At 43.5% G+C, this 15,714-nt stretch overlaps 1 protein-coding gene across 1 annotated transcript in view; it reads right to left on the bottom strand.

The window, feature by feature from the left end:
- The window catches only part of GRHL2 (grainyhead like transcription factor 2), a 92,062-nt gene that overhangs the window by 35,910 nt on the left and 40,438 nt on the right, over positions 1-15,714 (bottom strand). Inside the window, exons 7-8 of the mRNA XM_069731715.1 lie at positions 10,597-10,708; positions 9,417-9,511 (exon numbers count right to left, since the gene is read on the bottom strand). Coding sequence (XP_069587816.1) covers positions 9,417-9,511; positions 10,597-10,708 — 207 coding nt within the window. The remainder of the gene's footprint in view (positions 1-9,416; positions 9,512-10,596; positions 10,709-15,714) is intronic.

Raw genomic sequence — 15,714 nt, 5'->3', positions numbered from 1 at the left:
GTTAATGCCGGAGGTAACGCAATCTGTTACCGCCGCTATTAACCCTGTGTGTCCCCAACCTTTTACTATTGATGCTGCCTATGCGGCATCAATAGTAAAAGAAAGTAATGTTAAAAACAGTACAAAAACAAAAAACCTGCTATACCCACCCTCCGTTGTCCGCTGAGCCGCTCGCGCCTGCCGCCATCTTCCTTTCCCAGTGATGCTTTGCGAAATTACCCATAAGACCTAGCGGTCTCGCGAGACCGCCAAGTCATATGGGTAATTTCACAAAGCATCCTGGGAACGCAAGATGGCGGCAGCCGCGCGCCCATCTGCACAGCGCCGTTGGATCCCAGGAAGCGGAGAGACGGGACGCTGAGGAGCAGCGACCAGAATGGTGAGTATGTTCAACTACAAGGAGCCCTCGGATCGTTAGGGGAGTATGTTTATTTTTTATTTTTTTAACCTGTGACATACGTGCCTCGGGAATATAGTACGTCACTGGGCAATATCCTACGTGGCTCTGTGCTGTATACTACAAGGCTGGGCAATATACTACATCCCTGTGCAATATACTACGTGGCTGAACAATATACTACGTGGCTCTGTGCAATATACTACGTGGCTCTGTGCTGTATACTACGTGGCTGGGCAATATACTACGTAACTGGCCAATATACTGCGTGGTTGGGCAATATACTACGTCGCTGGGCAATATACTACGTGGCTGGGCAATATACTACGTGGACATGCATATTCTAGAATACCCGATGCGTTAGAATCGGGCCACCATCTAGTTATCTATAACTGTGCTGTGATCCCTTATATGTTCTGTAGGGCTGGTATCTACCATTGACCATATGGCGGTAATATCCATGTTGGTCGTTATATAGAGACTAGATGGTGGCCCGATTCTAACGCATCGGGTATTCTAGAATATGCATGTCCACGTAGTATATTGCACAGCCCACGTAGTATATTGCCCAGTCACGTAGTATATTGCCCAGTTACGTAGTATATTGCCCAGCCACGTAGTATACAGCACAGAGCCACGTAGTATATTGCACAGCGACGTAGTATATTGCCCAGCCACGTAGTATACAGCACAGAGCCACGTAGTATATTGCCCAGTCACGTAGTATATTGTTCAGCCACGTAGTATATTGCACAGCGATGTAGTATACAGCACAGAGCCACGTAGGATATTGCCTAGTGACGTACTATATTACCGAGGCACGTATGTCACAGGTTAAAAAAAATAAAAAATAAACATACTCCCTTAACGATCCGAGGGCCCCTTGTAGTTGAACATACTCACCGTTCTGGTCGCTGCTCCTCAGCGTCCCGTCTCTCCGCTTCCTGGGATCCAACGGCGCTGTGCAGATGGGCGCGCGGCTGCCGCCATCTTGCGTTCCCAGGATGCTTTGCAAAATTACCCATATGACTTAGCGGTCTAGCGAGACCGCTAGGTCTTATGGGTAGTTTCACAAAGCATCGCTGGGAAAGGAAGATGGCGGCAGGCGCGAGCGGCTCAGCGGACAACGGAGGGTGAGTATAGCAGGTTTTTTGTTTTTGTAGTATTTTTAACATTACTTTCTTTTACTATTGATGCAGCGTAGGCAGCATCAATAGTAAAAGGTTGGGGACACACAGGGTTAATAGCGTCGGTAACGGAATGCGTTACCCATGCCGCGGTCCGCTACCGCCGTCATTAACCCTGTGTTAGCGGTGACCGGAGGGGAGTATGGAGCGGGCGCCGGGGACACAGTGCGGGGAGTAAGCAGCGGAGCACTGGGGACACTGACTGCGGGGAGTATAGAGCGGCCATTTTCTTCCAGACTGTGCCCGTCGCTGATTGGTCATGGCTGTTTTGCGGCGACCAATCAGCGACTTGGATTTCCATGATAGACAGAGGCCACGACCAATGAATATCCGTGACAGAAGGACAGACAGACAGACGGAAGTACCCCTTAGAAAATTATGTATATAGATTATCTTCAGTAACAGCGCGGTCATCTGCTGAGGTTCTCCTCCACTATTAGGGCGCGTCACCGAATTGTAATCAAGGTATCCTGATTAGGGGCCCACTCAGAAGCTTCGCCCATCCCCGAGCCAAAACCCTAGCTACGCCTCTGCCCGTAGCTGCATTTTCCATTCTGGAGTGAGTGACAGTCAGTCAGTTTCTCTCTTACTCTCTCCTCCCCACAACAGGAAATCCAAACTTTATCCCTGGTTTAAAAAAACAAACAAAAAAAAAAAAAAAACGATCCAGCAAAAAAAAAAAAAAAAAAAAAATACGGGTCCATTGCATCAGTTTCACATTTTGCAACGGATCCGTTTTTTGCAAAAATTCAATGGATCCTTACTGACAGCAAAAAACTGACGTGTGAAAGCAGCCTAAGAGGCTTCTACTTTCCGCTCTGCGCAGAAAGCCTTGTGTGCATAAGCTGCGACAGACTGATTCATTGACTTCCTACAGGAGAACTTCCCAGGCATGCCCAGATCTGGGGAAAAGGTCACTGTGAAGGAAGCGAGAGGAGGCGAATGGTGGATCTACAACATAGAGAGGTGTTACTTTTCATTGCAATCCTGTCTGTGATGATAATGAGACTGCTGAAAAGTCTTCTGTACATGTATGAAGTGTGACTTTATTATAAGGCCTAGTGGCTGGTGTGAAAAATTCAAAATTTCTGATTTTTTTTTTTTTAACTATAGTAATATGGAAAAGTGAAAGAAAAAAATATTTAAATAATTTAAAAAACACAAAAGATTTAAACAATAGTCATTTTCTGATGACAGCTTCCCTTGAAGTATAATAGGCTTTATTGATGCAGCCTTTAATACTGTGACAGCTTCTCTGAACGAAGTACAGTGTGTACAGTGGGGTGGGCGACATATGAAGGGGATATATCACTGTAATTAAATCTATAGCCTTAGGATATTCCTTAACCATAACTAATCGGAATATTAGGCAGGCATAATGCATGTATTGTTTATCGCATTACCATAACAGTCAAATAAACTGAAAATGCAAATGATGATTCCGGGGCGTCCGGTCATCGCAAAATCTTCTTTGAAATGCAAAATCGATCTATAGTATATGCTCCATGCATTTCCCCAATGGCAGAAATGCACATAATACAGAGCAGATATCATCTCCATATACACATAGAGAAAATATGAGCTTCATATTCTGGTTAGTTATTCAGCTAGATGAGTCTCTTAAATTTGTATACTTTAACCCAACATAGTCAATAAAATACAAAGAATTGCGTAAGATTTTCTTACTATCTACGTATATTATGCTTCAGGCGTGGTCAGATGTACAACTGCGCTCACTACTAAATAGTTTTCTTTTAAAGAAAACTTGTGACCTCTCCTAACATGTCTCATACACATAACTCTTCCTTGTGCCCATCCTCGGTTATTCTTCCTGCAAATTGACAACAGGAGGTCTTCATTGTCCTTCTAAATCAGGAGTTTCTGCACAATCAGTGTCAGACTGCATGTAACATATACATCAGGAACTGAACGTTATAGAGGACTCTAAATATTTATTTTTTATTTTTTCCCACCCCCTCCCAAAAAATAAAAAAAAATAAAAAAATCGAATCACTCTTTAGTATTATCGGCCCGATTCTCTTGGATGAGAGAATACCGGTGGTGTGACCCTAGCCTTAGAACTTTACTCATTTCGAATGCTGCCCATTCTCAGTTCTTGAGTTCATTGAATCTGGTCTACATTATGGTATGTGGAGTCCCCTGGGCAAATCATACTGACCACAATCTAAAAAATACCACCTCCCAATGTACAAAACAATTCCACAATATTACCCAAATATCAGAGGTATAAAGTGCTTAACTAGCGTGTAGCGATGCCACACATACCTTCTAAACATTCCGGATCAAGTGGGACATTCCCAGATTTGCTTCCAGTTTCTAGGGTGGTAGACTCGAAATTCAACTAGATCTGCCTCTAGAAGGAGATAGCATTGAATACAATGATGGAGTAGAGAGCCTCCAGCTCCCTACTCCACCATTCAGCCTGAGCTCTCAGAGTCTTGGTCCAGCAGGTGGGACAACCTCATTAACTACATTGATCCTCTTGCGCCGAGCCAACAAAAGCCCAACGCATGGCAGCTCATCATGGGAACAGGGCTAGGGGAGTATTTTTTGCTTTATTTACCCAGCGCCCTACAAGGATGAGGCACTATGGTCGCATCATATTTTGTGGAGGCATCATATTGTGTATGAGGTATTATGTGTGTGGAGCATCATACGTTGTGCGGGACTGGGGTCATCGTTCTGTGTAAAGGGGACAATGTTTGTGGGCACTCAGGAAGCCTCCTGCAGTGTGGGGGGCATCAGTGGGTGTGAGTAGGGACAACATACTGTGTGTAGGATACTCAAGGGGTTTTATACTTTTTGGAGGGATATGGTGGGGGACATTCTGCGAGGAGGTAACTGCGAGGAGGGCATTTTACTGTGAGGGAACACTAAGAGGCTTTACTAATACATTTGTACTGTGCGGGTGCACAAAAATTGCAGGGCAGGTTTAATGCAAAAATATACATGCACACTCAATACTTGTCCTTCTTTCCTAACTTTCAAAGTTTAGAGGCATGCAAATAGTGCCCTGTAATACTCAGCGCCTGGGTTTCCCAAAAAATCAGATGGTCAGAGGCTCTAGGGCACCCCTGTATTGTAACTTAGGTCTATACAGAGCTCCTTTAAGAAAGTCCCTTTGTTATTCTGATTCACAGCAGGATGATGTCTTCCACAGGAGCACAAAGTGGTGGAAATTAAACATAGCATCAGTAAGTTGTGCGTCTGTGTTGGGTAAACATGAGATCTGGTATTTACACAATAATAATCTTGCATAACCGGGACAGGGAGGAGCGCGCAGGAAAACAAGCTCCATTAACCTATAAAAGTAACCCTGTCTGCTTACATGCAGAGCTGCAATCTGTGCACTGAGACTCCACTACAATGCACAAATCACCAAGATTCTCCTCATCGTCATTTATTTGCTATATTGTCACCATCATAGGGAAAGACTAAAGGTACCGTCACACATAACGATATCGTTGCTTTTTGTGAGGTAGCAACGATATCGTTAACGAAATCGTTATGTGTGACAGCGACCAACGATCAGGATCCTGCTGTGACATCGTTGGTCGCTGAGGAAAGTCCAGGACTTTATTTTGTCGCTGGATCTCCCGCTGACATCGCTGAATCGGCGTGTGTGACACCGATCCAGCGATGTCTTCACTGGTAACCAGGGTAAATATCGGGTTACTAAGCGCAGGGCCGCGCTTAGTAACCCGATGTTTACCCTGGTTACCGTTGTAAATGTAAAAAAACAAACACTACATACTTACATTCCGGTGTCTGGTCATGTCCCTCGCCTTCAGCTTCCCGCACTGACTGGTGAGCGCCGGCCAGCCGTAAAGCACAGCACAGTGGTGATGTCACCGCTGTACTTTACGGCCGGCGCTCAGTCAGTGCTGGAAGCTGAAGGTGGGGGACATGACCAGACACCGGGAATGTAAGTATGTAGTGTTTGTTTTTTTTACATTTACGCTGGTAATCAGGGTAAACATCGGGTTACTAAGCGCGGCCCTGCGCTTAGTAACCCGATGTTTACCCTGGTTACCCGGGGACTTCGGATCGTTGGTAGCTGGAGAGCTGTCTGTGTGACAGCTCTCCAGCGACCACACAGCGACGCTGCAGCGATCGACATTGTTGTCGGTATCGCTGCAGCGTCGCTTAGTGTGACGGTACCTTAAGGCTATGTGCACACGTCAGGATATCTTGCAGAAATTTTCCTGACAAAAAAATTGACATTTCTGCCAGAAATCTGCATGCGTTTTTGACGCGTTTTTTGTGCGTTTTTTCCTAAATGCATAGAATAGCGGGAAAAACGCAGAAAATCCGCAAAATTAATGAACATGCTGCTTTTTTTTTACCGCGATGCGTTATTTTCGCGGAAACAAAACATACAGAATGCATTCTAAATGATGGGATGCATAATGTATGCGTTTTTAATTAGTTTTTATCGCGAAAAAAAAATGTGAAAAAACCTGAACGTGTGCACATACCCTAAAGAGTCAGTGATGTCCCTGCTCTGTCTGCCTCTGTCCTACCTAAACACATACTAGTCATTATTGTGCTCCTCTTCTTGCTGGGCCCCTGGTGTCCTCCTCCTCCCTCTTGGTGTCCCACAGCAATGTGAGCACATCCCTTAGGCTCTGTCCTCTTAAGCCAACCATACACATCAGATGGCTGTCAGCTGAAGGATCGTTCAGCTGCCATCCATCTCGGCCGACTCTCCCATACACAGGAGCAATTATTTGGCCATGGTTTCCTGTGTCCTCTATAAGAGAGCCGCGGACTGACATGTCGGCTGTTGGCTTAGCTCAGGAAGAACAGTGTGATCAGCAGTCCGCCATCCGACATGCCTGATTGCCATCTCTCCAGACCAGGGGTCCCCAACTCCAGGCCTCGAGGGCCGCCAACAGTGCAGGTTTTCAGGATTTCTTTAGTATTGCATCGGTGGTAATGTGATCATCTGCACAGGTGATGATTCCAACCCCTGTGCAACACTAAGGAAATCCTGAAAACCTGCACTGTTGGCGGCCCTCGAGGCCTGGAGTTGGGGACCACTGCTCCAGACCATCATTCGGTCAGCATCCCCATACTCATTAGACCGTTGACAAAACCTGTCGATGTTGGCCGGTTCGGCCGACATACGTCTAATGTGTATGGCCAGCTTTCGTCATCCATGTACGCAGATTTTCCCAACATGTACTGTCCTTCTAACAGAATAGCGATGAGCAAAAAAAAAAAAAAAAACCTTAGAAATGAGCATAATTTTTCAGAATCCAAATTTTTCGAGATTTGATTGACCTGAATCCAGCTAATTTTGCCGTTCTGCCACCATAGTTCCCAATTGTGTCCATGAAGTACATCACCCCAAATCAGGCTGTGTGAATCCAAATCAGACTGGGAAACCAGAAGTCAGAAGACCAGAGGATCGCACAGGGAGTAATGGCCGCAAAACAGGTGTGAGGCAGGGTTAGGATAGGCGAGTATAAGCTTTCTTTTAACCCCTTCCCTCAGCTTAATGAATGAATCTTTGGGGTATTTTCCATGCATCACATATCAATTTTGTCAAAATCGCACCTAATTAATGTGTTCACTTCTCTTTTTTTAAAGTTTGCTAATATGGGCATGGTTTTTGTTTTACAGATGCAGAGGATTCATCAATTAATTATACCTTGCAAACTGAGACATCTAGATTGTGAGCCCCAATAGAGACAGTGGTGAAAATGTCTGTAAAGTGCTGCAGAACTAATGGCGCTATACAAGTGAGGAAAATAAATGAATGAATAAATAAAATTTGAAAAAGAGTGCAGAGCACTTTTTATCATGAGTCATCATCAACAGAATCATTAAGAAATCGCAAAATGTTGGCGTAAATGTACTCCAGTCTCCCTTAGATGTCATTTTATGCACATCGGAAAAAATTGTGCAACATTTGCAATATTTTTAGCAGAATTTGCAACTTTTTTCTCTTAAAAAATAAAAAGCACCAAAGATAAAAGACAAAAATGAAGAGCATCAAATCCATCAATCCCTTAGGTCATTTTGAAGAAAATGTCAACGACGAACACAAGAACAAAAAAAAAATTGACATAAAAACAAAACAAAACACACAAATGAAAGTGTGGGCCCTTTATATTTGGCAGAGCTGCCCCCTTCTTCGGTTTTATGGTCTAGTGTTTGATGAATGATAAGACAGAGGTCATTATGAAAGGAAATGCTTCATTATGGCAGGTCTGAACCAGTTTTTTACATGTAACGATCACAGAATAAAAAAATATGACTAAAGTTCAGGGAACAGCCAGTGATTACTAATACCTGGCGTGCCTCAATCTGTAATTATCAGGGGTGTATATAGAGAAGAGGGGGGACCCACAGCAAAGATTACCCCCGTGCCAGCAAGACCTAATCCTGGGTTTGCAGGAATTTTCAGGCTGCACCTAGTAAGTATGATACCACACACAGCCCATGGACAACAGTAGCGTTGTTTTTTTGGGGGGAAAGCCATCTTGTTTTCTCATCTACTCCAACCCCTTAAATTTCTCTACAGGTTGTAGACCTCATGCTAAGTGGATTCTTCCAAAGTCCCCACAACCCCATCCATTAAAATGGGGTATGCCCCCTACCTGGTTTAAGTCCCTTTCTTCATGGGCTTCTTAGTAGATGCATGGTCGGCCCTAAAGAATACTTTGGCCAAGAACTACTGGTGAAATCTGGTCCTCAGTCAATATTGGCCCAAAACCCAAACTATTTAAGATCCAACCATAGATATAAAGAAAGTACCTAATAATCATCTGACCAGAAACAATATAACAACAGATTCCTATATAGCTTCATACTGTACATTTAGAGGTTGAAACCCCTCCTCATGATGTCCTGATCACACAGATAGAGGATAACACACAGATTCCCAGTCCCCAAACCATCGAAGATCAAGTGAGAGAGCCCCACTTGTATCTGCACCTTTAAGAACACATATATATCTGAATATAGGGTGAAGGCATCATACTGTAGGGGATACTATGGGGTCATCAGTGGGGAGGACTATGAGGACATCACATTGTGAAGGGGGCACTGTGGGGCATCTCACATGATGGACTGTTGGGGCATCATATTATGTAGAGGACTTTTTGTGGAGGAAACTTTCTGGGCATCATGTTGTGTGGTGGGCTTTGTGGGGGCATCAGATTGCGTGGAGGTCACTTTGGGGAGCACTGGAGGCAAAATATTGTGTGGGGGAGGATCATTGTGTGGGGAGGGTCTTGGGATATTATACTGCTGGGAGGACTTTGCGTGGTATTATTATCTGTTTGTGGGGGCATCAGTGTGTGTGGAGGCACTGTAAGAGTTTCATGGTGTGGTGGGGCTCTAGCGGCATCATACTGTTTGGGAGACATCTACGGGCCATCATACTGAGTGGCGGCCTTAAAAGGAATATTAAACTCTGTAATATCATTAAGGGGCTTCATTAGGGGCACTGTTTTTCTGTGGGTGCACAAATAAACTGGAGTGTTAGGGGTGTTGTTTCGCTTTAAAAAATAAAAAATTGCTGTGGTGTGCACAAAGGTGTCCCTCAGCGGTCCTTCTGGGATGGGAGGTATATAAAAGTAAGGATCCAAGCACTGGTGTTACCTGGACATGATCAGGACAACTTATGAGTAACTAGATGGAAACCAGAACCATACAATTCACTGATCACAAGCAGAGATCCTGAAAACGGTGCAAACAATAATGACAACATTCCTTTAAGCTCTGACCGCATCTAATTAATGTGCATGTCTGCTTCCACTGCGCACACACAGGTAATTGAAGTAACACGTTTCGCTTACCTTGGCTTCTTCATTGACATCCCAGGTGAAGGACACCGCATTGTAAGCGATTTCTTCAATGTTCCCAATAGTGTTAAAACTTTCCTTATAGTCGGCTGTGAAGAGGATCAAAAATGTATTAATGCACCAAAAACTGTCCAGGATTGGATATTGGTCTTACAAAGGCTAGTAAAATAGACTGCCTTCAAGATGGCATAGCTAACTATGGAGGGTACCAGTAAAGGTAATGCCGGCATTAGAAAAAGGATGGTATATGGAACTTATAATGTAGCCAAAAGCGCCAATGAATCTCAAGCAAATCCTGGCAGAATAGAACGTTGGATTGGACGACGTCATTTGCTAATGAACCGACAGATCTAAATATGTCTATATTGGGTGGAAGAGCCCTTTTTAGGGAATCTGTCACCAGGTTTTTGAGACTTGTTCTTAGAGCAGCATGATGTATGGGCATAGACCCCGATTCCAGGAATGATGCCATGAGTAAGACCTGAATGGTCGAAACGCGTCAGTAGGACCACCGGGGACCCCACATCTACCATGTACCAAGACAAACACCTGTCTTTAATATGTTCTAAATAAAATTGGATTTTTATTCTATGAAGTCACATGCTGGAGATTACCCGCTTTCATCCTTTTGCCATGGACAACGCCTCTGATCAGGGCGGCTCCTTGCATGGATAGACTTTGGATTCCTACTGACTTTTCCTCCTTTCCCTTGTCCTTGATTTATGATTCCAGGAATGTCTCATTTATTGGGCTGCTTGTTGTAGTGTTTATAATATCATTGTTTTATCAGCAGGAAATTATCACTAGAGTACTAGTAAACCTGCTGTCAGGAAGTCCAGCCCCTCCCCCACCACTGATTGACACCTTTCTGCCTATGCACAGTGTACACAGAAAGCTGCCAATCAGTAGTGTAGGTGGGGTTATATACAGCTCAGCATTCAGAGAACTGGTAGATTTGCAGCAAATAAAAACAGTTTTTAATCAAAACTGAAGCAAGCAACCTATTAAATGACACATTGCTAGAATCAGGGTGTCTACCCCTACATTATGCTGCTCTCAGATGGGATAGGACAAATCTGGTGACAGATTCCTTTTAAATAAGAGCTGACATAAGCTTTAGTAAATCTATCACTTCACATAAAATGGGAAGCAGGCATATAGGAAGTATTGTTACCAATGTCGAGGACGCGCTGTTTCGCTGTGTGTTGGCGGGAGTGCCAGTATTTCCAGTACTTTAATTGTTCATCACGATTCTTGTCCTCGCTGAACACAACCATGATGACACTCTGTGGGAAAAGCCATGAATAACTTTAGATAGATATATATGTATATGCAAATACTGCGATTTCTGTGTAAACTGTATGTTGTAACATATTGTGAGACCTGCTGACAGGCGGCCCAAAAAGAGTTAATTGCCTCCCCACAGAGGCTTGCTCACTTGACCCAGCTCTGATTGGTATGCAGCAGCTTCTGAAAAGAGCTGGAACAAACTCCCCTGGGCAGTCAGCCAATGACTGCAGCTGTAAGCGTCACATGAGGGTGGGAGGAGCCAACTCCTGTAATATGGTTAGCCATTAAGTGAGAAGAGGAAGGCAGATAGCAGGAGAAAAGGAAGGCAGATAGCAGGAGAAGAGAAAGGCAGATAGCAGGAGAAGAGGAAGGCAGATAGCAGGAGAAGAGGAAGGCAGATAGCAGGAGAAGAGCAAGGCAGATAGCAGGAGAAGAGGAAGGCAGATAGCAGGAGGAGGAGTTTTCTCCCCCTGACTGCTGGGTCTAGAATGCACCAATAAAGGAAGGGGAGAGAACAGCCTTCATTTTAGGAAGATTCCTATTGCTCCTCTAGGAGGAAAAGCTGCCTCAGAGCAGCAGCATAGCTCAGCCCTAAGGAAAGAATACCCTGATTTGATGTAACAAGACAAGTGTCCCACAGAGATCTGTTTTTCCACATGTATGAGTCAATCTTCAACTAGGAGGAGTGTAAACGATCGTCAATAACCTACTATCTGAATATAATTACTTGCCCGGTTATCATTAGGAAAGTGACTGTTCTGTTTAAGTTCACACTGCCTCTTCATGATTGGGGATTAGTTGCACAAACCACCATCACCGCCATAATCCTCTACTTAAAGATGCAGCTACCGTGCAAATCCTCATTCTCCATATTACCTGTTCTGATGTGCTCAGATTTTGGATTCAACATCAGCCCTACGACCAGAAGCCAGTCTCAAATGGTCTAACATGCATCTGGCGCAGCAACCAACTATGTCCCACTGTTATAATCACTTTTATATATCGTGGGACTTTGTGTGTAATTGGGGATGGAAGAACAGAAAGCTGGGCTACCGTGAGGCAAATTATAGACCGCCAGGAGCACTGCCCTCTGCCATGCACCACATGAGGTTACTGCACTAGCAGTCCAATAGACAGTGAATGGAGAAAAGATCATACATATGCACCTCCCTGCCATTCATGATGGAGCTCTGCAAAGCCCTGTTCTTGAATGTGTTGGAAGTCCCAGGAGTTGAACCTGCAGCGATCAGTAAGCTATCCCCCATCCTATAGGTAGAGCTTTAACGGAGTATCCCCACAAATGAAAATTACACTGTTTACATAGGCCAATGATTGGCTCAATGAGCGTTTAGAGCGGTATTTTTCCATCTCCAGTCCTCACGGCTCCCAACAGGTCATGTTTTCAGGATTTCTATGGTGCTGCACAAGTAGGAGAACTCCTGATACTTCCATCACCTGTGCAATACTAAGGAAATCCTGAAAACATGATCTGTTGGGGTCTGGGAGGACAAGAGTTTCGGAAACACTGGCTTAGAAGATCTGTCATTCCCCCTCACTGGCCTGTGCAAATATGAAGAACAAGCAAAACACACATGGAAGTGCTGATGTAGAACATGCAAACTGTACATGGACCAAACGTGTGAAAGACGAGTGTAAACAAGCCCCAATCGACTTCATTATATCAGCAGCACTCATCTGCCCATACATGCTGTTAGCGATGAAGGTACAGATAGTACTGCCTCCTTGTCTCATCGTATAGACAAAGGCTGTACCACCTCTATGCCTTTTCCTAAAACGGTCAGGCGTGAACAGCGCCACCCCCTGACTCTCCATGTAATTGATGTGAGCATAGTCTTTATCTTTGTCTTTCCCTGTACACTATAGAGGCAAATCAGTATCGCCTTCCCAATCCTGATCTTTCTGTGAGTCCGGAGTCATGGCGCCTGTACTCGGAAACTGAAAAGTCAGTCTATCCAAAATGCATTTTGGAATAAGCACTGTAAAAAACAACTTTGTAACCGTAAAATAAAATAAAAGTTGGAAAGTCCCTCTGTACTGTACTATAATATTATATATATATATATATATATATATATATATATATACACACACATCAATAATTAAGAAGTCCCATATGATATCCAGATTGCAGGTTAATCACAAGTTTCACAAAAGTCTGCGCTGCCAGAACATTGCTCCAGTCTCCGGTTCCGCGCAGTTTCCTCCCCTTTCTCTTGTGTCCCTACATGTAAGAACAGGAATTCTGTCACCATCAAGCACTTTCGTAGGAAGAATTTTCACAAGAACAGCCACTCCTTGGTAAAATATACAGGTCTTTGCATTCCTTCAGAATTTCCTCCTAAGGTTTAATTTTTCTTCCCAGAGTAGAGTTTTTCCTCAGTGTTCATATTAAATCCTTTTTCTCCCCGTTTTATGGAATACCAGACACTTTTTAGGTCACGTTCCCACAATGAGTTTTTTTGTGAGTTATTTTACCCTGCATACCAAAAAAATGAGACTGCAACGTCTCCTTATTCCCAAGAATGAAGAAAAACCTAATGGGAAAGCGTTTTCAGGACGTAGAAGAGGTTAACAAAAAATAGCTGGAGGCATTTAACAGCATTAGTCCAGAAGAATATATATATAAAAAAAAAAAAAAAAAAACATTGGGCCAAGGGCATATGATCTAAAGGACAGGACTTTAAAGGGGGTTAATAGTTCTAAGATGCTATCTTGGATTTAAAAAAAATGTAAATAAGTAATTCTCGTTTTTGGAGGGTACCCTCTCGTTTCTCAGAAAAAATGCAAGTCATTCCGTTTACTTATTGGATGCAGAAATGGGACAGAAAATCTGCAACATCAGAAACTCAACAAAACCTCCTTGTGTGCATTTCATTTGTTTTTTATGCTTTTTTTGTTTTTTTTTTGTACATTCAATTGAATAGGTAAAAAACAAAACGCAGCAGAAACGTAGAAAGAATTGACATGCTGCGGTTTGAAGGAGGAAAAAAAACAGCTCAAAAACTGTAAAGAAAAAATGCACCATGTGAATGAGATTTTTAGAATTCTCATTTATTTTTGCTACTACTATAAAACGCTGCCAAGGAGAAAAATGCAGCAAAATCGCTACATGTGAACAAGTCCTTAAACTGTACAACCCCCCCCCCCCCCCCTTCCTGCTTTACCCCCTTCTTAACTACACCCCCACTTAAGTGAAGGCCATCTATCTTGTATTGGTTCACTTTTATGGAAATGTATCTAATTTAGTGCAATGAAAAATTACCAGTGTGCACAGTTCCTTAACTACACAAGTGCAACGCTGCATTAATTCATCAACATTGACAACAAGCAACTGGATTCAAGCGCGCAGTGTGAGACACACATAGCCACTTTCTTCCAGGAATAGTGCCACTCCTCTCCTTAGGTCTTGACCCGAGTGACAATGTTATAGTCTGCTGGAGTTTGGGGCAGTCATTGTACCAATGGGCTCCATAAAGGTTGGCCAGTCTGACACTTTGATATGCCAACACAAATCCACTGTCTAAGTTCTGGTTTAGCACTAAAAGACGACCCCCTCTGATATAGTTTATGGACCTCCATTGATGTACAATAAAGGGATTTTCCCATGAAAAACATTCAAGTTATAATCAATCAGCTACAATGACACTGCCGAGAATCGTGTCTTAATATACGGGCTCGGCATGATTTATTGTCACGGCAGGTCAATATATAGAGGCTAAAAGCCACATTGTTCACCTCACCTTTCTTGAGATGTTTACCTAAGGTATGGCTCCCTTTCCTTACGTCTTTAAACGACAAATCTATAATGTAGCCACCGCCAAACTACTCCCTCTGCTAACGTAAAAGACAACCCAAAGAGTGAATTTCAATAGCTAGAGATACAGTATCTCATTCAGGCACACCTCAGCCCAGGGTATGGAAACCACCTACACGGGACTGATAGAAATGGACTGAAGACAGAGATGATGAGCTGGTGTCCATAATTCTACACAGGTCACCAATTGACTAGACTCAAAAATATTCCCATAATCAGAGGGGTCTCTGCGATAGGACCACCTGCAGTTATACACGTAGATAGGTGACATTTTAATGGGCCTACCCATTCAACCAAGTTTTGGCAAAGGTAATGGAGAACCATCTGTACAATGGAGGTTGAAAATATTGTGGGATTCTCTATCTCAGAAATCCTTTAATGACACAAACAATGAAGAGGGGTCCTATAATTTCCCATTTGTTTCTCCACGCCCAGAGACAACATGCAGTTTCCGAGTTTCAACTACAAGTATTTACCTAAAGGCGTCAACATTGGACGTACGAGAAGGAATGTGATCTCCAGCTCAGCGTCTGTGCCTTTGTGCCCCAGCACCCACAACTCCACCTTACAATGGAAACAGTTTCACCTGTAAAGTATATGCCTGATGTACGTACATTACTGATGTTCCCCCGGGGTTTTTGCTCCAACACCTGTAGCTGTCGCTTTATTGTAAATGGCTACAAAGAGAAACTCAGTAACAGCTGTCCGATACAGAGCGGAGCCGTCGTCCACACCGGTCACGGGATAAGATAGATGCGCGCCACACTGGGAAAGCGATCAGTCAGGTATTGGGCACTTTATGCATCACAACTCGGTCTTGTAACAAATTTCTAACAAATTGTTAGAATTAGCTGTGAACGTTATGTAAATTGAGTAGATCTATCTGAATGGGTGTGATTCTCTGACCATGTGGTAATTTCTAATAAAAATAAGATTAATTGGAACCTGCCTGCTTTCTCATCTTTTCTGTTTTAGTAAATACTCGTATTCCCCATAAAATATAAATTCTTGATTGAAGGACACATACACAGATAGTTAAGCAATCGCTCAGCTGACAGACATCTTGACTCTCCCATACATAGGAATGTTTGGCTCAGCTGAGCTCTTCTGTGTGTTCTATAAAAGCTGTTGCCTGATTCCCCTGTTCCCGTCACTTCAGACTCCACT

This window comes from Ranitomeya imitator, chromosome 6 (assembly GCF_032444005.1).
Source record: "Ranitomeya imitator isolate aRanImi1 chromosome 6, aRanImi1.pri, whole genome shotgun sequence".
Classification (NCBI taxonomy): Eukaryota; Metazoa; Chordata; class Amphibia; order Anura; family Dendrobatidae; genus Ranitomeya; species Ranitomeya imitator.
Note: the sequence above shows the minus strand (reverse complement) of the source record. Positions and strands in the feature narration are given on the sequence as shown.